The sequence below is a fragment of the Citrus sinensis genome, chromosome 3 (genome assembly GCF_022201045.2).
Source record: "Citrus sinensis cultivar Valencia sweet orange chromosome 3, DVS_A1.0, whole genome shotgun sequence".
NCBI classification, from domain to species: Eukaryota; Viridiplantae; Streptophyta; class Magnoliopsida; order Sapindales; family Rutaceae; genus Citrus; species Citrus sinensis.
Genome location: NC_068558.1, coordinates 36,928,456 through 36,952,345, shown reverse-complemented (window position 1 = coordinate 36,952,345; position 23,890 = coordinate 36,928,456). Strand labels below are relative to the sequence as shown.

The 23,890-nt window shown below is 32.4% G+C and overlaps 2 protein-coding genes across 4 annotated transcripts; both read right to left on the bottom strand.

The window, feature by feature from the left end:
* Positions 1-17,902: 17,902 nt before the first annotated feature.
* Positions 17,903-18,406, bottom strand: LOC102619707 (protein SRC2-like; the record flags this gene model as incomplete). Its single annotated transcript, XM_052436047.1, has 1 exon — positions 17,903-18,406. A coding segment is annotated over one exon (504 nt), but the record flags the coding sequence as incomplete, so codon positions are not given.
* A 6-nt stretch (positions 18,407-18,412) lies between these two features.
* LOC102614549 (uncharacterized) lies at positions 18,413-23,560 on the bottom strand. 3 transcript variants are annotated; one of them, XR_008052850.1, is made up of 6 exons: positions 22,562-22,797; positions 22,353-22,397; positions 21,916-22,269; positions 20,044-21,553; positions 19,419-19,786; positions 18,413-18,532 (listed from the first exon to the last, which is right to left on the bottom strand). XR_008052850.1 is itself a non-coding variant. In XM_052436430.1 (4 exons), the coding sequence occupies exons 2-4, from the start codon at positions 22,676-22,678 to the stop codon at positions 21,185-21,187; spliced, it is 840 nt and encodes a 279-aa protein (XP_052292390.1). In that variant the 5' UTR covers positions 22,679-22,686; positions 23,415-23,560; the 3' UTR covers positions 20,891-21,184. The 3 variants fall into 3 exon arrangements, 2 of the variants coding, with proteins under 2 accessions (XP_052292390.1, XP_052292391.1); XM_052436430.1 differs by lacking the exons at positions 18,413-18,532; positions 19,419-19,786; positions 22,353-22,397 and adding an exon at positions 23,415-23,560 and having other exon boundaries at positions 20,891-21,553; positions 22,562-22,686; XM_052436431.1 differs by lacking the exons at positions 18,413-18,532; positions 19,419-19,786 and having other exon boundaries at positions 20,891-21,553; positions 22,348-22,397; positions 22,562-22,791.
* Between the last annotated feature and the right edge of the window lie 330 nt (positions 23,561-23,890).

The following is a 23,890-nucleotide window of genomic DNA, read 5'->3' as shown; positions in this document are numbered from 1 at the left end:
ACATGTTTTGATGTTAAAAAAAAATCAATTTTTTTTCTTGCACTTTTTATTTTGTAAACATCTTCTTCTAATAAATATTTTATAATATTTTAAAACTAAATGTAAACAGTAGAAGAAAAATATTTATTACTTTTTTAATAATTTTTTATTTATCATTCAAGTTTTTTGTAATAATTTTTTATCATTTTATAATAATTTTCTTATATATTTATTAGAAGAAAATGTTTATAAAATAAAAAAAGTACAAGAAAAATATTTTATTATTGATTTTTTTCACATCAAAACATTTTTTTTATTTTAATACTTGTTTTTTATTTTAATTTCCATTCATTTAATTTATTTAATCTATAATAAATATGAATAAAAGGTGTATTTAAAAATAAAGATAATATTGTAAACTTATAAAAGATTATTTACTATTATAAAAATAATAAGAGGCAAATGGTATATATTAATGACAAACAATTGTTTTAATCTTTAAAAACATGTACATATGTTATGACCATAGTACGGTACATCACACAAAAAATGTATGATGTATTCCATTTCATGCACTGTAAGACGTGAACTCGAGCCACCCTTTGGACTCATTTAAAAGTATAGAGTCAAGCCAATTTTATAACGAGTGATGTCTTGTACTTGTATTGGTTTGTTTTAGACAACATTAATGATGATGAAGCAGCAAACTTCAATAGTACTCTGTTGAGTATTTACATAATCACACTACCTTCAATAGCACCATGTTAATTCCTTAAGAAACCTGTATTTATATTTCTCAAGAAATCCTGTAAGAACAAAATTCATTTTTAACAAAACCTTTTCACATCATTAATTTGAAGCTTTTGTAAGATCACTGGGAATAACTTTCAATTTCCTTCCGACTTCTTTGGCTTTTTAACAACTATTTGCTTTTAGATTCTTTTTAGTATGCAGAATTTATTACACATGTCTTTTGTTTTTTTTTTAATTTCTAATGGCAATGGATCTTGGGCCCTTATATATATCCTTTGCTATTACACGACCAATTAATTTTTGGCTAAGAATCATTTTCGACATCATCCGATTTTGATTTAAAGGACTAATAGAAAATCCTCAGACAGTGCCACAATTTGTTCTATGTACAATAATATGGATGTGTGTGTGTGTATATATATATATATATATGACAGTAACAACAAGTCAATCTTACTCACTATGAAGATTAAAGGCACAAAAAGACAAAAATTAGGTCCCTTGCAACAAGGAAATTTTATAATACATTAGAGGTGTCATGTCAGTCATACAACAAGCAAATTATACTATGACATGTGTACATTTATTTTAAAAAATAAAAAATATCATGCAAGTGGTAGTTATATTAAATTCAATAGGGGTAGGCAAATATGGGTTTAGATCGGGATCGGATCTACCTGATCAAGTTAAAAACAAAAAAAAAAGCAATCTGAGCTCAATTCAAACTTGTAGTTTGATTCGATCCGATTCGAATATAGTTCTGATCAAATTGAGAATTTTGTGTCATAGGTGGCTTTTGTGTCCATGGTATTTCAGATCGGTCCGATCCAACAATGATATGATCCAATTGGGATGCCCAAAATCAAATTCGATTAAGTTGGAGTCTTTATCCACATTCGGTCCAACCCCGAATTTTTTAGATTAGGTTGGTATATTCGTTCACTCTTAAAATTCAATTATACATGTCATACATACATTAATTAATTGTATTACTTCTAATGTATTGTAGAATTTCTCCTTGCAGGGGTTCTAAAGGTGCCTGAATCCTCTAATCACATTCACAATAGCTACGACCTACTAATTTTTTGCCAATCGGAAAACTTAAAAACAAAAAATGAAAAAGAAAAAAAAAAGGCAATTTTATCGGATATACCCGCTTGATGGTTGGGCTTCCAAGATGTTGAGGGGTAAGATTCATTTCTATCCTCACAAGAAACTTCATAGCATATTCAAGTCATTTTACCTTTTTCATTTGGCGTGGAACACATCTTTCTGTCTGCTTTTGAAGAAATCGAAGCGGATTTAAGAAAATCCGAAGGAATTCAACAAATACAAACTTTCTGGTGTCACTATCAAACTCAATGTTGACGAAGGACATAAGTCCATCGGATTTTTTATATCCATTGATGAGTTCGACCGTTTTAGATGACATGACACAAAAACACAGAGTTGGCTTTTACAATTCGGATCTAAGAAATATCCGAAAATATAAAACGGAGTAGGGTAGATGTACACAAATGTTTTGGGTAAATGTTCCATTTGTAAGACAAAATATTATTTTACTCTTTAGAAATATTATTTTACCTTTATACAACAACTATAGTGGTGTAATTTTGACATGCAACATGTGAAAAATGAATGATAAGGAATAGATTTTACTGCAGACAAATAGAACATAAGGCAACCGGTGAAAAATTAAATGATAAAGAGTAGATTTTAGCAGAAATAAATATACAGCGTGGATCTTTTAAATAATTTTTAAAGATATTAAAGACTAATTAGATAATTGACTTAAATGATTGGGATTAAATGAGTATTTACCGAATCTTTTATTATCTTTTGAGTGGGACAGGACACAATTTTTTTTTTTTTGAATGACTTGCCATCTACAAATATTTATAATCTGGAAATTTACAGTGAGAAAGGAAATTAAATCTCCATAGCTCTCACTTTTGTGAGGCACTGAGAGGATTGATTACCACCACGCCAAAGCCTTGTTGGCGTAGGACACATCTTCTGTGTAGTGTTTTAACCTGCTCTATAACATGCAAGACAAATAAAAACACTTCCCAGGACCTTTGATAAAGAACTATACAAGATGCACAGAAGAAGAATGAACCCAGGCAAGTGAACACAATGTGCCCAAGAACTAGAAAGAATAGAGAAACAAGAAAATAACCAAGTAACAGACAATACAAGAATCGATTACGTGGTTCAGTTGCACCAATTGGTACAACCTACATCCACGGGAAAAGTTTTCTGCAGAGCTTTTATTTCTCAGCAATGGAGGATCTTTCTTACAGAGATTGGTTTACAAGATTTCAGAGAACTCTCAATCCTTTCACTGAAATCTCTCTCTCTCTCTTCTTGAATTCACAAGCTCTAGCTAATTTGTTTCATCAGCCTGCTCTTATAGCTAACAGAGCAACTAACCAGCTAAACCCAGATCGAATAGATTGCTTACACGTAGCATAACCAACTTAACGAACTGAGGCGAGCCGTTCACGCATCTGTCACGTGCATCACTTATAAGCTTCCTTTAAACGACATGATTGAACTGCCGTTTCAAGCTTTAATCTTAAGTGATAACACACGTGCTTTTCACGTGTCTTTCAATTGCTTCTCCAATTGCCAAAACGTCATCGTTTGGTTCTGATGAGTTTGATTCACCAGCAAGCCTCACATTCTGCATGAAAAAAAAGTAAAAGTGAATAAGACTCGGTGAAATTAAAACAACTTTCAAGACTCATTTTCTCTTCAGCAGAAAAAAAAAATTGGTGGAACCCATGTTGTTCATTACTCTGTAATTAAATCGAACTCGATCTAGTATCCGAACATTTTGTTCCAACTATCAACATTGACAAACATCATTATAAAATTAAAATAAACATGCATGCACTGTACACTGATAGGGACACAAATTGTTGAAGCATGCACCGAAGAAGATCCGACTCCATCTCACTCTATAAATAGCGACATTATCACATCGCTTAGTCACAGCTTTTACAAAACAATTAATACACAATTTTCTGTAAATCAAGCCCACCAAAACCCACCATGGACGAAGAAGCCAATCGAGTCTTTGAATGGGAGAATGTGATCATGGCGTTTTGCTTTTCATCATCCCTCGAGATCGCTATCCTGTTTGCTAAAACTAACTCGGAGCTTTCTCCTTCATTCTATGTGCTTTCTTTTGCTATCTTACTGACATTTCTTTCTCTCTTTGTTTCAAAACTTATTGCCCATAAGTGTGCTGCTGCATCCCAAGTGCTCGAGAAGACTGCTATCATCGTTGCTGCCACTGCATTGGTCTTGGGCACCACCATCCCGTTTTCCTCGAACAAGCCTAAGCGTGCAGCCTGGGCTCTCTACGCCGCCTCGTTGCTTACCATCTTCATCTGCAATTTCAAAGATGAAATTGTCAAGCTCAAAAGGTTTGTCCAACAGCCTCTACTGTCATATGCTTTCTCAAGAAATATGTCTGTTTCAGTCAATCTTGATACCAGTTGTGTTTGATGAGTACATCTGCGTGTGTGTTTCCAGTTATAGTTGTTGTTGTATTACTGCATGTAAGTAGCGTTATTTCAAAACTCATTAATATGAGAGTCTGTGTTATTGTGTTGTATTATATATGAAACTGAACTACTTAATAATAATATCATTCTTGTGCTTTGAAATTATAGGTGAAATTGTACTATATTTCGATCTTGAAGTCGGATATATCCGAATTGAACTTTGATAAACGACTGTTAATTTGGTGACTAATTTATATAGCGGGTTGAATTGCCTGTGGGGCAAGACAACAAGTTGAAGCAAAATAAATGGCAATTAAAATTAACTAAACGACATGACATCGAACTCAAAAGTAATATCCGAATATTTTGTCCAAATTACGCACGATTAAACAAGATGACTCACTTCCTTTCCAGTACTTCAAATAAATTAAGAGATCAAACAATTAATTACTTCATACGGAATTAGTATGCTGGGTAAGTTTGTTAATAATAATATTTTCTTTTATTCCAAAAAAATTATATTACATTGAAAACGAAAGCTTTGTTAACAAGATTTCCTTATTCCATTAATTAATCTTTAAAAAATTAAACTCCATTTTTATTCTATAGGATACAATTAATGCAATTGGACATCCGAAATTGTGCCTATAAGTTTCTTTTTGTTTTTCTAATTGGTAGGTCCCATCCCTGTCACTTTCCTACGTGTTAAAAAAAATGAAACAAAGCCAAGACTTGAAGGGTGCTTTTTGTCTCGAAGGATCCGATTGATTATTTCCTATTCCTTAATTATCGAAGGACACGTTGAGAAGCCAACTTCCCCACTTTCGGATCAAATTTCGGACTATGGAAAAGCCTCTACTTATCTTTTATACTTTATTTTTTTTAAAAAAAATATGGGTGTGCATAGTTCAAATTAACTTTTAATATTAGATTTTTAAAGATGTTTAATAACATTAAAGATGAAACTAATACTCAAAATTAAATTTTGAAAAACAACTCCATTCCCTAAAATTATAAGGTGATTATTTTGAAAAACAACTCTATCCCTTAAGGTGTGGTGATTTTACAAAAAATAATTTTAAAAAAATTTATCAAATATTAAAATTAACTTTTTAATTTTTAATCTCACAAATTAATTTTAAACCTCCCGCAAGCATTCTTAAAGGGGCACAGAATTAAAAATAAAATAGCCATGAGAGGCATTTATTATGCCATGTTGGTAGTCCACCTAAGATATATATACTTCGCCGAACCACAATCCGAAGGAATTCAGTCAATGCAATATGGCGTTATTATCAAGTAAAAATTATAGATTTGATTTCAAAATCAGCTTTATTTGGTTTTCAACACGGCAACTTCGGACCGCCCAGGATAAAAAAAGATTGAACATGATTTTGGTTTTCGAATGATTCGAAATATTTGGTATGGCAAAAAAAATATCCTCCCAAAAACAAAGAGAAATTGAGATGTACGTATGGAGCCAATATTGACTTCTTTTATATACACATATATATGATTATAAAGACCTATAAAAAGAAATATTTTGGATTCAAATGGTAAATAATTATTTAACCATCTAATCACGATTTTTTTTTAAAGTAAAAGTGCTGTAGCAAAAATTGTTTTTTAAAAGCCCTTTCCTAGGACGCTGAATTATAAACCCATTAGTAATGCATGTGTATGTAGTAAATAATCGTCCAATATTAATTATGGTAAAAATTTAGGCTTGGCCAGTTTGGTAATACTGCAGTTTTTAAAATAATTACTATTAGCCGTGCTGTAGAAATAATTAGTTACGAAGAGAATCAGTTAAGTGTTTGGTAAATTTTATTTTTAAAAGTACTGTGAATTTTGAAAGTAGTTATGAGTATTTGGTAAATCTTATTGTTAAACTGCTGTAAAAAAATAAATGACTAAAATGTACATATGTAAGATGAAATTTACTTATACATATAAAAATGTACACGTACAATATCTCATTGAATCAAACAATTTTTTTTTATAAAAATGTGGAATTGGCATATTAACTTCTTGCCAAGCAGCATAAACAGTATTTTCAAAAGTACTGTAAAATGGGGTAAACGAAAGGTGTGCGTTAATTACAATAAAAAATTATTAAAATATTGATTTTGTTTCCAATTTAAATAAGGATAATTTAAGGTTTAAGTAATAATTGTAAGGATATTTATGGAATCATATTAAATGATAAAATTGATTCTCAAAATCAGAATCTAAAAGTTATTCCTTCCCTGCTTTTCAAAATTAGCTGTAGGAGAAGCTGATTCTGACAAAAGTGATTTTGATTTTTTTTTACCAAACACCAAAATTAACTTTTAGATTTTTAAAATCACTTTTAACCCTCCCCAAAGCAATCCCAAACAGGGCCTTATAATGATATAGAAGACTTGATCATGATGGATGATAATTTTAACTTTTTTTATTATAAATATCGATAAAATACGAATTACAATATTCACACCAGTGTTATAAAAAAAATTATGTAAGGAGTCAATCAGATTTTTGAAATTAAACCCGATGGGGTTTTTTTTTTTTTTTTTTTTTAATCACAATTGAACGGGGAGGATATCCGAAACTCTGTCAACCTTTCGTAATTGGTAGGTCCAAGCCTGTCACTTTCATACGTGTCAATAAGTCAAAATAAACAAAGCAAAGACATGAAGGCCGCCTGCTGTCGGAGGATCCGATTAGTGACTTGCAATTTCTTTTAATTCTTTAAGATCACAGAGTGAAGCCAACGATAGGATCAAGAACTACTAGTGGTTTTATATTTTACCGTACTCCTGATGATGATCAAACATTTATTATTTATACAAAAAAAGTGAGTAAAAATAAAAAATAAAATATTTTATATATTTATTTTTTTAATATTGATATTATCATCATAAGTCTACCACTGGACCAATATATGGTTGACATTCGACGTAAGTTTGAGTTTAAAGAGACTCTTCACTCTTTGTATATAATTATTTGTAAATAAGTGAAAGATAAATTCCGCCTAACTCGATGGAATTTCATCCCAAAAAAGAAAGCTTCTTGAATGAGTGGGGCCGCCAATGTCCATGATTACGAGCTTGGCCCATTTTTCAGGCAAGTGGGTCGGGCAAAGTTCTTTATTTTGGGTCTAGACTTGAGTTGATGGCGATTTCTTAAAAAGAGTCTCTCTCATCACTCTCAGTAGCAATGGTGTTTATTAGAATGATTATTTTCTTTAGCCAAATTTTTCAGATTTAATTAAGTAGCTGTTTTGAACAAAAGTTTCTGGCTTCTGTCAAAGGGTTTTTCCAAACATCAAAGGACATCTGTCACGAGCATAAAGTTATGAACCATTTTGTATTTTGGCTACAAAAATGATGTATTTTGGCTGAACATAAAAATCTATTTAATTATTAATTATTTATCACATGTTACAAATCAGATTTATTGCAAAAAAATTATCTTATCTTTGAAAAGTTAAAATCCAATCACAAAAGTGAAGACATAAGTGTTTTATGTAAATTTTGAAAATATAAGGCTAACTTGGCAATAGGCTCAAAATGTAGGGAATAAAAAAATATTTATGATCAAAACAAATGGTTTATTTCATCTAATTTTCATGTTTTTATTTTAATGGGGATATTTCCACCCACTATATTTATAAATCCACCTCACTTTTAGAAAATAATTAAAATGAATTTACAATATTTTTTAAAAATACAAATCAACAAAAAGTTTGTATAGTTAATCAATTAAATCCTTCTATTAATTTTTTCTTAGATTCTTTGTCAACTGAGCTCGGGCCTTGGGTTTTATTTATTTTTTAAAATTATTGTAAATTTAAAATAAAGTAATGATCAACAAGTTATTATAATCGTAAATAAATTAAAGAAAATGAATATTTCAAAGTAAAATAATAAATAAAGCAAATAAAAGTTCATAACTTTAATTTTCTTTAATATTGGATTCTCTAATTCAAACGCTCTTAATTAATTAACACAAAAGAGAGAGTTTAGTATCATAATTTTATCTTTTTTTTAATCATCATTGATTTATAAGTTAAGAATTTAAGTTTTCTTTTTTATTTTTAAATAACTTTTCAATTTTAATTATATTATTCTAATTTATAAATTTATTTTTAAAAAATTAGTGGGTCTGGGCCTGGCCCGTTGTTTTTTTCTTGGGTCCTTGTCCAAAGCCTCATGTGTGAGGGCCGGGCTGGGATTTTTTACCCACACTAGGATAAAATAGTCAATTTAAGCTTATGCCATATTAATCTTTGTAATCAAACATAATTAAAAAAATATAAGTCACAAAAAGTAAATTAAAATAGATTTAATTAACTAATTAGCCAAAGTTCTTTATTTGAAATTTTTAAAAAATAATATTTATTTTTTATAATTATTTTTCTGAACATGGGGTGAGTTTTCAAAAATTATGGTAGGAGATTCATCACCCTAAGTTTAGGTGGAGATATTTCTAGTATTTCCACACATTATTTGCATAATAACAACCCAATTGAAAATTTATCTGATTAATTCCAAACTTATCCCTGGCATAACGTGAAATTCTAGTTATGCAACCCAAGAGGGAGGTGAATTGGGATTCTAAAATTTATTCAATTCTAAAGCAAAACTCAATACAAATCTAAAACAAATTTAAAGCAATTAACAAATAAATTTATCACAATATAAAAAGATAGGGAAAGAGCGATTCAAACACATAGATTTTTACGTGGTTCGGCCAACCTCGCCTACGTCTATGCCTCCAAGCTTTCCAGACTTGAGAATTCCACTAAGCAAGCATCCAAGGCTTCAAATGATTACACTTGACTTCTAAGGTATCAATAAACCTTTACAACAAGAGATTATCCCCCATATCTTAATACAAGTGTATCCCAACACTTACAATCACTCAATTTGATTTTAAAGAATATTAAAAAACAAATATCTCTCACACAATTTGTTTGATTACAAATGAAGATACAGAGTGTGAGTAAACAATATGAATATAAGAATTTAAGACTCAATGAATGTTGTTTGCTCAAGACTTTGCTCAATAATAATTGTTGGAAGTGTTAAAGTTTGAATTTGATTGAGCTAATTTATAGTTGGTACTGAAAACTAACCGTTATTAACTTTCTGCACACTTTCGGATCACTGTTTTGAATAGTCAATATGACCGTTAGGCTAAATTTTCAAATTATCGGATCGCCGTTATCTAGATGTCGAATCGCCGTTAGTGTCCAAAGACTAATCTTTAATTTTGTTTGATGTTGGCAAGCCGTTATCAAGATGTCGGATAGTCGTTTTCTACAATGGCGCTATAGTGAACTATTTTTGCAAAATTATAGTTTGGCCCCAAAATGTTTATAAAAATATATTGTGGCCCAAAACTTTATAAAGCTTGTCAAATTGGTCCATTTACAAGATTTTAAGCAATACTTGTTATTATCAAAATTCTCAAAGCTTTTTCAATTGAAACCATTAACATGAGAATAACCAAAAACATTTTCATAGAATATAAAGACTTTATAAAATGAGAATGATGATTTAAAAGTATATGAAAAACTATTTTGAGCTTTTAAAAGATTAATCAATGTTAATCAAGTTTGTTATCATCAAAATTAATAATAAAGAAATATTTATGTTAACATAATGAAATTGTACATTGTTTACATTTTTCTTCTATCCAAACTTCATTTACAGAGCTTCTTAATGCATGATTTACCATACGATGGTTGCTTCATTAGTGTATCTCGGCACATAATGTTGATATAGATATCTGGTTGGTATTGTTATGACTAGGTGTCCATGCCAATACTTAAATTTGTATATTGGGAAGACAATTTATCACTATAAACTTTCCACTCGAGCAACTAATATCGACTAGGTTCACCTCCTGTGAAAATCTCCTATGTTCACAAAGAACAGTTAGAGGAACAACAAATGTTTTTCTGACGTAAACTCTCCGACGCTCAAGTTAGACATTGGGCCTTTTGGAAAAACCTGTGCCGCAACTTACATGACTTAATTATAATGGCTTTGAAAAAAAAAAGATTTAAAAGAAATTTCAAAAAGGAAAACTAAAAGAAAGAAAGAATTTTTTAGTGGGAGAGAGAAATCAGTCGTGGAGAGTGAAGGAGATTACTTATCTGGTTTTGAATTTTCAGCTGTTTTTATAGAGGATCAAAACTCCCATTACTGGATAAGAGCAATAGCCGTTTGTGGATTAGGGTCATGCCCTGATTGTTTGGAGAATATCTGCGAGTTGACTCTTGGCTAAGACTCCAGGTTGACTTGATTCAGGTCTCTCTTTGCAAGATCCTTGTGCAAGCACACTTGAAAGGAAACTGGTCGCCCCTCCATAACTCGAGCTCCATTTGAGAATACCCCGAAGAGACTTCCTGCTACCCCAATGTTGCAGGGAGCATGATTTTGTGTTAAGACGCACATAAATGTGCTTCCTCTTTTATCCCTCAAACACATAATTTGCTTTGAAAGGATTCTTAGAGAGAAACAAATCCTTGAGTTCATAAATGACCCACCCACTTCACTTGTACTACTAATATTACTTTTAATGGGTGCACCACATTCATGCACCTGATTCAACACTTGATGGAGTTAGCCCTGTTTCAGTGGCTAGTTCCTAGCCTTTCTGAATTGCAATAGCTTCTGAGAATTCCATATCCATTTAGAAGCTAAAAAGCAGAGATTAAGAATTGTTCTTTTAACTTTTAAAGTCTTAATATGAGCCGCCACAGACGATTTTATTATTATTCTTTTTCTGAAGGTAAGCCATAAGTTCTAATTTCCAAATGCCATAATTGATTGCTAGAACTGCTGTCATTTAAAAAAAAAAAGATAAATTTACCTAAGAATAAAATTGTAACTGCAACAAAAAATAACTAACGAGGGTTTTATTATATAAAATATGGGGTGGAGTGATCATCACCTTTAAGTTTAATTTTTGGTAAGTTTTTAAGGGGTGCAAACTTTGTTTTTAATTAATTTTTCTTTACTTTGTCTCATCTTTTTGAAATAATAGTTGTGACCACAAATTATTGTGTGGTGTTTTTTTTTTTTCTCCTTTTTGACAGATTTTGATTTTGACCGCTTTGCGTTTGTAGTTTTTTCTTTGTACTCCACTTAAACTAAAATCGCAATTCCGTAACTTCACTTCATTGTAGAAATTATAACTACCAATTAGTAAGAAAAAATGACCACCACCACATACCGCTTACCCACCCATTAAAGAAAGGAAGAAAAAGAATGGAAGACTCAGCCGCCGGACTACATGAGTCAACTTTTTGAATTTTCCCTTCTTCCAATAATTGGAGAGGAGTTATAAAAATCCCTCAACGGTCAACAATCTTGATCATTATTCATCAAATATTTCTGCTTAAGTTGTTTTTGCTAGACAAAAAGAACAAGAAACTCCTGATGCATTTAAATATTGAGGTAGACAACCTTGAGAAATTTTAAAATATTTTTGAGGTATCATATTTATCATACAACAAATAAATGATATTATAGCATATACATATTTATTCTAAAAAATCAGTTTGGGAGTAATAATTATATAAAATTCAGCTACACATGTCATATTAGTTGCATTACCTCCAATTTATTATAAAATTCCTCCATCTAAAACAGGACATGACAATTAATAGTTAATACAAAAAAAAATATTGACCTAAAATAATTTATTTATTTTTATTTTTTGGAATGGACAATTAATTTATTATTAGTTCACAATTTTTATCTATTGAATTTTTATATTTTTCTTTTAGAAATACTACATAATTTCAACTCTCCTTTTGCATAGTAATTAATAACAAAAACTTTCACATCTTCTCTCCCACTCTCGATCTCTAGACTATTTCTTGGCAACTGAATCAACAAATCAAAAAAAATATATATATATTTACAAGTATCAATTGTATTCTTAAAGACTATTTCTTCTATCTGACATGAACAATCACATTTTGAATTATAACTTGAAATATTATAATAAAATTATAGATAGTATATCAATCGTTTGAGAAAATAAATTATAATTAATTAGGTCTTTGGTATTCAAACTTAGGCTTGGTATTGAGATTGGACAGTCGTGACTTAAAAGTTATAATATTAAATTATTAAGTAAATTAATTATCTACCTTGAAAGTTAAGTTGATTTAATCCCACATTTGTATGATGAAAAATTTATAATATCTTTACTATTTTTATTAAAATTATTATTTGAAAGTCATATACTCTATTAACTGTTATTTCCTGATTACAATTTTTTCCGTAGCAACGATGACTTAATATAGTTCTTCAATACTATACAGACCTTAGATGACCAAACATACAAATTATGACTAACAATCAACCACCCATTAAAGAAGACTCAGCCGCCGGATTACATTAGTCGTCTTTATGAATTTTCTTTTCTTGCTCCAGTTGGAGAAGAGTTATAAAATCCCTAAATTGCCAACAATAAAAGCTTAAAAGTTATTTTTGCTTGGCCAGAAGACCAAGAAACTCCTTATGATTCTCTCAAATACAGAAGTGGAAAAACCTTAGCTCGGGAATCAACAGGTACCTGTACCTTTCTCTTGTATATATAAACATGGGCTAGGATCAATTGTCCTGCCCTGTTTTCTATTGCAAATTATTATGTAATACACGACTTATTATATCAAAGCACTTAATGATTGTCTTTACTACATGTTATTTCTTGATTCCATTTTCTGTATGTTAAGCTAATTGTGTCACAATACAAATATAAGCATATGAAATGAGATCACACCTTTTTTCATTCTCTAAATGACGCTTAAATCCTTGATGATTCTCACTTTCAACACTTAGGTTTTTTTTTAAAATGTTTTAATGAGAAATTATCATTGCATCACCTTTATTTTGACTGTTTATTCAACTACTATAAAATTCTAACATTTTCTCTGCATTACTTTTCTTTTTAAATTTGTATCAATTAGCCATTTTTACATAGGAATGACAAAATAATCCGAATCCGGCCCGGATCCACAAAGATTCAGAAGATTCGGAAAAATCCGGATCCGCACATTAAAAAATGCGGATCCGGAGTGTGCATTTTGTGAGTTAAACAAAAAGAGAAGTGAGGTTAAAAAAAAAAAAGTGAGTGTGTATTTTGTGAAGTGTGCATTGAATTAAAAAAAAAAAAGTGTGAGCGTTTATGAAAAAAAAACAAAGAGGAGCTTGAGTGTGTTGCATCTTGTGTCTTCTGCATAGATTTTTTTAAAAAAAGTGTGAGTTAAAAAAAAAGAAAAGAAAAGAAAGGTTGGCGTGAGTGTGTTGTGCTTTGTGAAGGGAGTATTTAAAAAAAAAAAGGAGAAGAGAGACGTGAGGAGAAGTGACAAGTTTGAGGCTTGTGTCTTGTGCAGTGAAAGGAAAAAAAAGAGTGTTAAAAAATTTAAAAAAAAAGGTGTGTGTTTTGTGCTTTGTGAAGGGAGTATTAAAAAAAAAAAAGGAGAAAAGAGAGACGTGAGCAGTGAGAGAAAAGTAAGGAGAAAATATTAAAAAAAAAGTGAGTGGGTATTAACAAAAAAAGGAGTGCGAGTTAAAAAGAAAAAAAAGAGGTGTAACTTCTTGTAGTTTGTGCTAGGGAATATATAAAAAAAGTGTGAGTATTTAAAAAAAAAACAAAGAGAGAGGGGCGTGAGTTTGAAAAAAAATAAAAATTGTGCGTGCAAGAAAAAAAAAAAAAACAAGTGTGAGTGTATTGTGTATTGTGCTGTTGCAGGGAATTAAAAAAAAAGAGAGAAAAAGAAGAAAAAAAAAAGGAAAAAAATGTCAGACAAGGAATCCAACCCAGCTATGTGTTGCGGACCGCCCAATTCGCTAGTCCAATTGTCCACAATTTTGGGCTAGAGAGCCAACACAAGGCCAAGAGTGCTAGCTTGACCCAATTCCGGAAAGTTCTAGGAAACTCTAGCATATGTGAGCTTGTAAATACTCTAGAATTCTCCATAGAATTCCAGCACATGTAAATAGCTAGGAAGTAGTAGAATTCTCTAGAATCTCTAGAGCTTGGCAAGCCTCCCCTATAAATATGGGATGGCATTAGGCATTTGGATCCAACAAGCATTGTAAGCAACTCAAGCATTGTATTCTTTCTTTGTGCAATACAAGTTTTCTTCTTTGGCTCAATTGCTTTCTTTTCTAGTTCGAGAAGCTCTAGGCTTACTTAGCAACATTCGGCAAAGTTGTTTAAGTGCCGCACGGGTTAGCTGCGCAAAACACTCATCCCGTGACATATGGGTACATTTGCAATTAGAGAAACAGTGGTTAGTCTTGAAACAAAATTACAAAATTTAGAAGTCACGCTTAAGAATTTGACTCATTTTCTTGGGGGGCAAAATAACAATTTCCAACGACAAAGGCGAGTTGACATTGGAGCAGAAAACAATATTCTAAGGCAGCCCAATATTCCTCAAAGAAATTTCAGACTTTACTGGAATCAACTTTACAATGAAGATTCTAGTGAAGACGATGAAGAACTAATGCCACCAGAAAATAACCAAGGACCTCAGCAAATTGACTACAGAATGAAATTTGAAATTTCACAATTTGACTGCCTATTCATGATCGAAGAATTTCTTGATTGGCTCGCTGAAGTTGAAAAGTTCTTTGACTATTAGGGATTGAGGAGCACATGAAAGTTAAATCGGTGGCTTATCGACTCAAAGGAGGTGTGTTTGCTTGGTGGGATCAATTACAAACAACATGAATTCGGCAAGGAAAGCACAAAGTTCGAACTTGGCAATGCATGAGAAAACTAATGATTGGGCATTTTCTTCCTCCAGATTAGGAGCAAACACTTTTCAGCCAATATCAACATTGCTGGCAAGCCAACCGAATAGTACATGAGTATGTCACCGAATTTCACAAACTTGCTGCACGCGTGGATATTCGTGAGACTCAAAATCAAAAAGATTTCAAGGTTGATTGATGGACTTCGCACCAATATCTATGATGAAGTATTCAAGCAATCACATCACACACTATCTAGTGCAATACAACTGGCCTTGAAGATTGAAGCACAACTTAACAAAGAGGCACTGGTATTCAAGTTTCTTCACAATCTTCTACACCACCACAAAAGCTTGATTGGAATGAAGGACAGACAATACCCAGATCACGTGAAGAAGTATTTAGGCCAAATTTCTCTCAAAACCAATCGACGGGACATTACAAAATGAACCAGTGAACAAATCCAAATCCGCCAATCCCTATGCAGTCCCAAAGGGAAACAAATGTTACAGTTGCAGTCAGAAGGGTCATTACTCCAATCAATGTTGACAATGTAAACCGATCAACTTAGCTACACATGATGATGACATTGAAGAAGAGGAGTATCCAGATGATGATAAGCATGACAAAGAAGTTGAATCAGAAGAGCTCACCTATGAAGATGAAGGAGTATAATTAGTAATAAGACGACTAATGTATACCTCGAGAAAGGATGAGAATATTCAACGACATAACATCTTCAAGACCCAATGCACGGTCAACCAATGGGTATGTGATCTTATCATTGATAGAGGAAGCAATGAGAACACAGTATCCAAAACCATGGTAGATAAGTTACAATTACCAACTCAGCCACACCCATCTTCGTACTGTATTGGGTGGATCAAGGATGTCGGCGAAACAAAAGTGACTGAACAATGTCGTGTTCCTTTCTCTATCGGTAAGTATAAAGATGAGGTAATTTGTGATATTGTTGATATAGATGCTTGTCATATGTTATTTGGTCGTCCTTGGCAATTTGATTTAAATACAGTGCATAATGGCAAAAATAATATTTATACATTTTATAAAGACAACATAAAGTTTGTTCTTGCCCCAATGGAGCAGTCTAACAATCCAACATGCTCAAAGACCAGGAACAACCAGTTGGAAGAATCTACTACAAAATACTAGGCCATTGCTGACACGCACATAAGATTCAAGTCATATAAAGCGGGTGATTCGGTCATGGTACATCTGCGCAAAGAACGAGTTTCCGCAAGAGAGTACAATAAGCTCAAGCAGAAGAAAATTGGTCCTTTTCGCGTCCTTCAAAAGATTAATGATAATGTCTATATCATCGATCTCCCCGAATACTATGCCATTTTTAACACTTTTAATGTTTAAGATTTGTACTAGTATCATGAACGAATTCCTTGACTAACTCGAGGACGAGTTGTTTTTAAGAGGGGGAGAAACTGATGCAGTATAAAACATAAGGGCCCAAATAGTGGAATAGAGTAGGTGTGTTTTGTTAGTGGATTGTAGTTGGTGTGTCTGTTGAGTGGAATGTAGTAGGTATAGCTGATTAGGAGTACAATAAATATTTGTTAAATCTATTGTAAAAATCATCCAATTTTCAATTAAAATTTTAGTTTTTTCGTTTCAAATTTTAATTCAGAATTTGTTATACCTTCTTCTCTCTATAAGAGCGTAAGTTAGAGCGAAATCTAGCAAACCTCTGCGTCAGTCAGCTACCATTTTAAGCATGTGCAATTGTTTTAAAAAGAATAAATTGTGATTTTTTTTTTTTGGCATTGTACGTGGACATAAATTTTTTGCTTATGTGAAACTAATGTACATCGTACCTATTGTTTTCGCGAATAAAAGCTATTTGCACTTACTTTTTAATTTGCAGCAACCAACAATCGGATCAAAATCTCCGACTAGCTCTCCCTTATAAAGGTACTCAAAGCTCTTGCCACTAACACACTGAAAAAATGTCCATTACTTCAAGTATCAAAGCATATTTCACTTTAATCATAATCATCTTTCTTTCACTCTTTGTTGCAAAATCTGCCGTATCACAAGTGTTGGAGAAAGTTTCCTTGCTGCCACTTCATTCATCATCACCATTACAATCCCATTTCCGCTCTGGCTCAAATCCCATATTGTAAAGGAACAAGCCATGAGTAATTATGGGTTTGGATTTTTTTTTTTTGGGTAACAAGCTAAGGCAACTATGGGTTTGGTTGCTGGCTTGTGGTAGTAACTCACAAAAGTCAAAATTTATTGGTGGAATAAACTCGACTAAAGCAACTAATTGACTTACGAAAAGCCAAATCAAAAGTGAAGGGACATTGGCAAAAGTTTTGATGCTGGAAAAATTGGTTTCTCTCTCTCTCTCTCTCTTTAAAGTACGGAAAGAAAAAAATTAGTGGCTAAGAAAGATATGCTTTGATACTAGATGATAGAGTTTTAGGATTTTGATTAGAGATTTCAAAAAAAGAAGATGGAGAATTTGAGAACTCAGAGATAAGATAGAAGAATTAAAAGGGATTAAAATTAATTTTATTATTACTTACTGAAAAATATAATGAGAACCACTTATTTATAATAATTCAACACAATCTTAATTCTAATATAAGTCCCTAAGGGTGTGGTTGGGTTAGTTGCAGTATAGATGTATTCTCTACCAGAACCCGGATTCGAATTTTAGAGATAGTAAGGGGGATAAAAAATCTATTTGGGCTTGCCCACCCCTCTTACCTTTTTTTAAAAAAAGAAAAACTTAATTCTAATCTAATTAAAGCCTTAACATAAAAAGTCAGTAATCTCTGCAGTCTAAATATTCCAAAATCATATTATGGTTCTCAGTCATAATCTTCAGATCAGGGAACTCGACTACTTCTGATTCTGAGCAGTCTCATCAGCAGCCAAAGGTTTAGGCACCGTAGGAATTGCCATCACTTCAGGTGAATAAGTAGCATATGGAAGAGACAACTGAACAAGTCCTGCTGGAGAATGGACGAAATCAGTTGAAGAAAGAGAGAACTCTTTCTCCAACTTCCCATTATTGATGAGTACTTCCGATAAAGGAACCAAAGTGAACCCCAAGAACTGGTCTTCAAGATAACTCGTTATCCTACTCATCATAAATATTTCACATTTGAGGGAGGAATCAACAGTCTTGACATCGAGCTGACAGTTTTCATTGAAAACAGGATTCCTGCCGCCACCATAGATGATTTTGGTGGCTACAGTGTTTTCAGCATCACTAGTGAGGCAGAGCTTGGCATAAACATCTTGCTTGTAGTAAATACTGATGTTATGAATGTCCCTAGCTCGATGCATATAAACTTCAAGAACACCGCTGAAGTTCTCCAAATTAGGCGCAACAATTTCTAATCTGTTGGCTTCAGTTTCTAAGTTACCAGAGGGCGCAAAGAAATCAGATTTATGATTATCAGGCTCAGCAATAACTGAGGACTTGACTACTGAGACAACAGTTTGTAGGGACTCCATGGGCATAACCTGGAAAAGCACAAAAAGATGAGTTGGTGGTAAAATTGTGGGGAATGGCAAATGTAAAGAAATACGACAATAATGGTGGAAATTTATTATGTAAAGTAATGTGTTTACAACTAACTCTGTATGTAGGAAGAAACAGCAGAAATTTTGTATGCTTCAAGGCACGTTACAAATGTCGCTTTCCTTAAGACATTATTTGCCCCCATCAATTGAGTGATGCACATGGGTTAAGCAAATACGCCTCCAGGATACAATGAAGCACTTGTTTGTTTACTTGAGTTGTGCATCGACGAAAGCAAACTAAAATACTCTTGAATGTTGCAAGCTTGCCAAGAAACAATATATTGTTCCTGCAGAAAACAATATATTGGAATGTGAATGCACAAAAGAAATGGGTGTTTTGTGTTGAAATTCGTACTAGAAGATACAATTAAATGGACATGTCCTTACAACAAGACATCATTTAATTAGACATGTCTTTAGTGAAATGTACATTTTCTATAAGGCACAATTAATAAGACATGTCTTTACCATAAGACACATTTATTTTGAAATTTTTCCAACAAGATGTAATCGAAAAATCAGGACAACCTAAATGAAATTCCCAAAAAGTAGTCCCATACCTTGAATTAAACAAAATCCAGAGTTGAGACACAGTTACAAATCTTAGAATGTCACTAATACTGAGCTGAAATTCACAAACCTACAAAAGAAAATACTTCCAAAAGAAACATTTCGAAGCAAAAATTATCACAACTTCTCAAAACCGTTAAAACTGAAACTTTTTTGTTCTAGTGAGCTACTACAAAACACAGAACGCCACAAACTTAAAAGCAATCAAAGAACTATAAACGCTGCACATAAACAGGTAGGTTTGGTGTATTTCAACCTTTATGGGTTTTAATATTGATGGATCACAATGCTCAGTGGTAAATCCTTCCGCATCGATGCTGTGATTGATCTGATCAATCCGACATTTTCCTTTAATTACAACGGTAGTAGCAAAATCTCCTGTTTTGATTGTCTTATCTTCATCTCCACCCCCTTTTCTCTGAGCTCGGCATCTCTCGAAATGATTTTTCAATGTGTGGTTCCTTTTTTACTCGAACCGTGAAATGTCTTCTTACAATATTTACATTCAGCCTTTGCACTTCCATCTTTGTCTCTGTACTTTGTCATCTCATTCCAAACCTTTGACCTCCTTGGTCTCTCGCTCGATGAGCTCCCTATGTTTTGTTCTTGGACCTCCTTCATTTCCTGTCAAATATCGGTCAAGAATTTGAAATGAATACTGAAAAGTTAACTCTTTAATTAAGAATGGATTTGCATGCTTAGCCTCTGTCAACTTATGGGTTAAGCTTTTAATTGTCGCTACAAGACAGGCTAATTGGTTTCTATTAAATTCTTAGTCCTTCAACCAGCACATTGGACGGTACTAATGATATTCTTCAACCCAATATTTTTTCTAAACAAAAACAGCATGAGAGTTTATTAAGAAATTGGCGAAGTTTTACCTTCTCTTCTTGGTCTCTGGCTATCTCTGATTTATCTTTATCCGCACCAGCTTCTTTTCCCTTAGCTCGGCATCTGTCTGAATGATTTTTCAGATGTGTTGTTCCTTTTTTGCTTGAAGCGTCAAACGTCTTCTTACAGTAATTACACTCAGCCTTTTCATTTCCATCTTCGTCTCTGTATTTTGTCATCTCATTCCAAACGTCAGACCAATTTTTTTACACAAATGCTTTCCAAGTTTTAAAAGGCACACAACTGGCCGCCACCATCATGAATAAGTTTGCCACTGTCATTTGAGGTTTGTTTCAAATGAACAAAAATGGCTGTATCTTCTTGTATTGCTTTACATAATTTTGATACTATTACACATTATAAATTTATGTTATTGAAATACTAGTAGAAGCCGGAGGTTAAGCAGGAGGTGCTTTTTTTTCCCCTCTCATTAATCTTTTATTATGTCATGTATTACGAAATAACAAACCACTACATAAATTATTGAAAGATAATATTTCGCTTAAAAATGAGCCTGATTCAGTTCGATATCATGAGCTCTCGATGTGTTTGTGTGTGTGAGAGAGAGAGAGTGTGTGTGTGTAAATATATATATATATATATATATAAGTTTCGAAGCTCCGAGTAAGGTCAAAGGCCAATGGAAGCAAGACCAAAATGGCTCAGTTTTCATCATCCGACCCTGTACAAATATTTTTCATTTTTCTACTTTTCTAATTGGTGGGTCCAAATTGTCAAAAGAAAAAAGAGGCATGTTATTTTTCCGCACGTTAACGAAGCAAACAAAGCACCAAAAAAAAAAAGTAGATCCAATTGATGAGCGTAATTCACTTTCTTTTTTTTTTTAATTCTTCAAAAAATCCAGAACCTGTTTTCTTTTGATTTTTTTAAAAACACTTCCATTTTATATATATAGTATATTGAATTACATAGAATCATTGTTTAAAGTTTTTTTCCAGAAACCCCAAAAAATTGATCTAAACATCGTGGGTCCCCTGACTTGTTTTTGTGAGTGCAGGAGAGAAGAGGACAAAGATAGATGGGGTCCTTAAATCTTGCTTATTCGAGTGAGTACGAGCAGCTTTGCGACCCACAAAAATAAATCTAAGTGTTGACAAACCAACCTGATCATCAACACGCATACGACCAGAGACTTATATCACCATCACTGTCAGTCTCAGTGTTTTCTTGGAAGATAATTCCTTCCTCATCGAAGAAAGGAGAAGCAGGGGCTAAATCTCTAGTTTTGATTGATTTATCATCAACCCCAGAAGCAGCAGCTTCTTTTCTCTTATAATTAGCCCGGCATCTCTGTAAATGATTTTTGAGGTGTGTGGTTCCTTTCTTGCTTGAACCATCAAACTTCTTCTCACAAATACTGCATTTAGCCCATTCCTTTCCATCTTCTCCTCTATATTTTGTAAACTCATCCCAAACCTTTGACTTCAACTTTTTTCCATTTTTCTCATTTTGTTGATCTCTCGCCACAATGCCGGCTTCCTATCAAACATTAATTAACTGGTCAACAATTTTAATGAATTATACAACTGAAATTATAACTCTTCAAGTATGACTTGCTTGCTAGGACTCTGTAAACTACTAAATTATCATCAATTCAATTGACAAATTTATACTTGCTACCACAGACGAATGCTAGGTTATAGCTTGTTTGTTATGTAAAGGGGAAAAAAAGATTCGTGATTTAATACTTCAAATACTCATCATTTGCCTATGCTGTTTTAATTGGCATAACAAATGCGAAAATTATGAAATGGTTATAAAAGGATAAAAATAATATGAACAATCATATGCAAAGAAAATGACAATAGAGTACAATAAGAAATTCATTGACCGAGTTTTACCTTCTCTTCTAAGTCGGCTTGGAGCGTTGTCATTCCTTTGGCATCAAAGCTGCTTTTGTTCAGATCAATCACAGGTTTTTCATTAATAACAGCTACATCTCTTGTTTTTATCGGTTTGTCTGTATCTCTGCCACCTCCTTTAAATTTTATCTTAGCTCGGCATCTGACTAAATGATTTTTGAGATGGGTGGTTCCTTTCTTGCTTGAACCATCAAACTTCTTTTCACAAAGACTACATATCGCCCACTCGATTCCATCTTCTCCACTGTACTTTGTGAATTCATCCCAAACCTTTGACTTCAACTTCCTTCTTTTGATCCCATTTTGTTCTGATCTCACCACGATGCTGCTTTCCTGTCAAAGATTAGTTAATTGGTCAAGAATTTTAATGAATTAGTACTGAAATTAATTATATCTCTTTTCTCCTTAAACCTGACTTTGCATCATCCAATTGCTCAGTGTTCGGTAGATAGAGAATGGTACTGAAAACAAATATGGTAGACTGTTACTAACAAATAATGCTACGCTGTATTAGAGCCCTTAAACTGTTGGCTTCAAAATGTGGAGACAAATTTTGATTCATTAATCTTATGTCGTATAAAGTTGATGATAATACTAAATGAGATAGAGAGAGAGAGAGAGGTACTTGTTGTCTGTGGTGTGGATGTGTTGCAACATGGCCATCATTACTCAAAGCCATTCTTCCTTCGCTAAGGGATGACAAAGACCAAGACATCTCCTCGTCGCATTCCATTATTGTCATATGTACGTCTGAAGTAAATTACATAAACATTGAGAGAGAATTAAAAGGAAACTTATTTAAGGTAAAAGAAAAAAAGGAATTAAAATAATATCACTTAAAAATTAGTCAATACCAATACCAAAGATAATTATGTAAGAGGAAGATCTTATCAACAAAAAAAAAATGTAAAATAAATATAAAACTAGATTTTAACCAAGACATGCAGTCGCCAACATGGTCTGACTTAAATTGATTTTTTTTTTATAATAGACTTAAATTTCTTTCAATTGATATATATCAATGGCTAAACCTTTAATTTCTTTCTCGTTAACATATAGTATTATTTGGTGAACAAAATTTTCATAAAATCTAAATCAACAACTGATCCAAGTAAGGTCAAACAAAAAGATTCAAGAATTTGGTATGGAAAAACTTCTTTCATAGCAGCCAATTAATTTTTATGAAAAATATAAACAACTTATCCAATGGATAAAAATTTTGTTTCCGCAGCTCAAAAGTCAAAATTATAACTTGTTCCAGGAATTAGTGACTGAAAAAAAAAAAAATACATCTTCCACCTCATATAATTGGGAACTGAAAAGCAGAGAGCAAAAATCCTTTATAAGAGTATTTTAGTCAAAGCTTTTGAGAAAAATAACTAGTTCTCGATATTTAATTTCTCAGTAGGCTGATATCAAACAATTACCATTGTAAGATGACTCGAAATTAATTAATCTTAATGCTTATTTTAAAATACCTGGCAGCTGATAAAATGAAATCAGAGTTCAGATCCTGCCTTATTATTTCTCTTTCTTCTTCCAGACTTTCCTTAATCAAAGAACTGGTATTAGATCTGTCTCTTAGAAATGAGCCTAACTCAGTTCTATGTCATGAGCTCTCAATGTATATGTGTGTGTGCGTCTCTTTATATATATGTGCGTGTGTAAAGTATTCGAAGCTCCGAATAAGGTCAAAAGGGCAATCTAAACAAGACTAAAATGGTTCAGTTGTCCTATAAAATTTCCTGGAGTGCTACTTTCATTTTATTAATGTGTATTGACACATTAATTTATATGCAGAAAATTTGTATAAGGCTTTGTATCCAATCGATAATCTTTTAGGAGTCTTGAGATACTTTTTTATTATACACACACATATATTGTATTCTTTAATCGTAATCTTGCAAAAAAAGTTTTAAAAAAAATTAATTCAGAGAAAATGTGTATAAGAGAA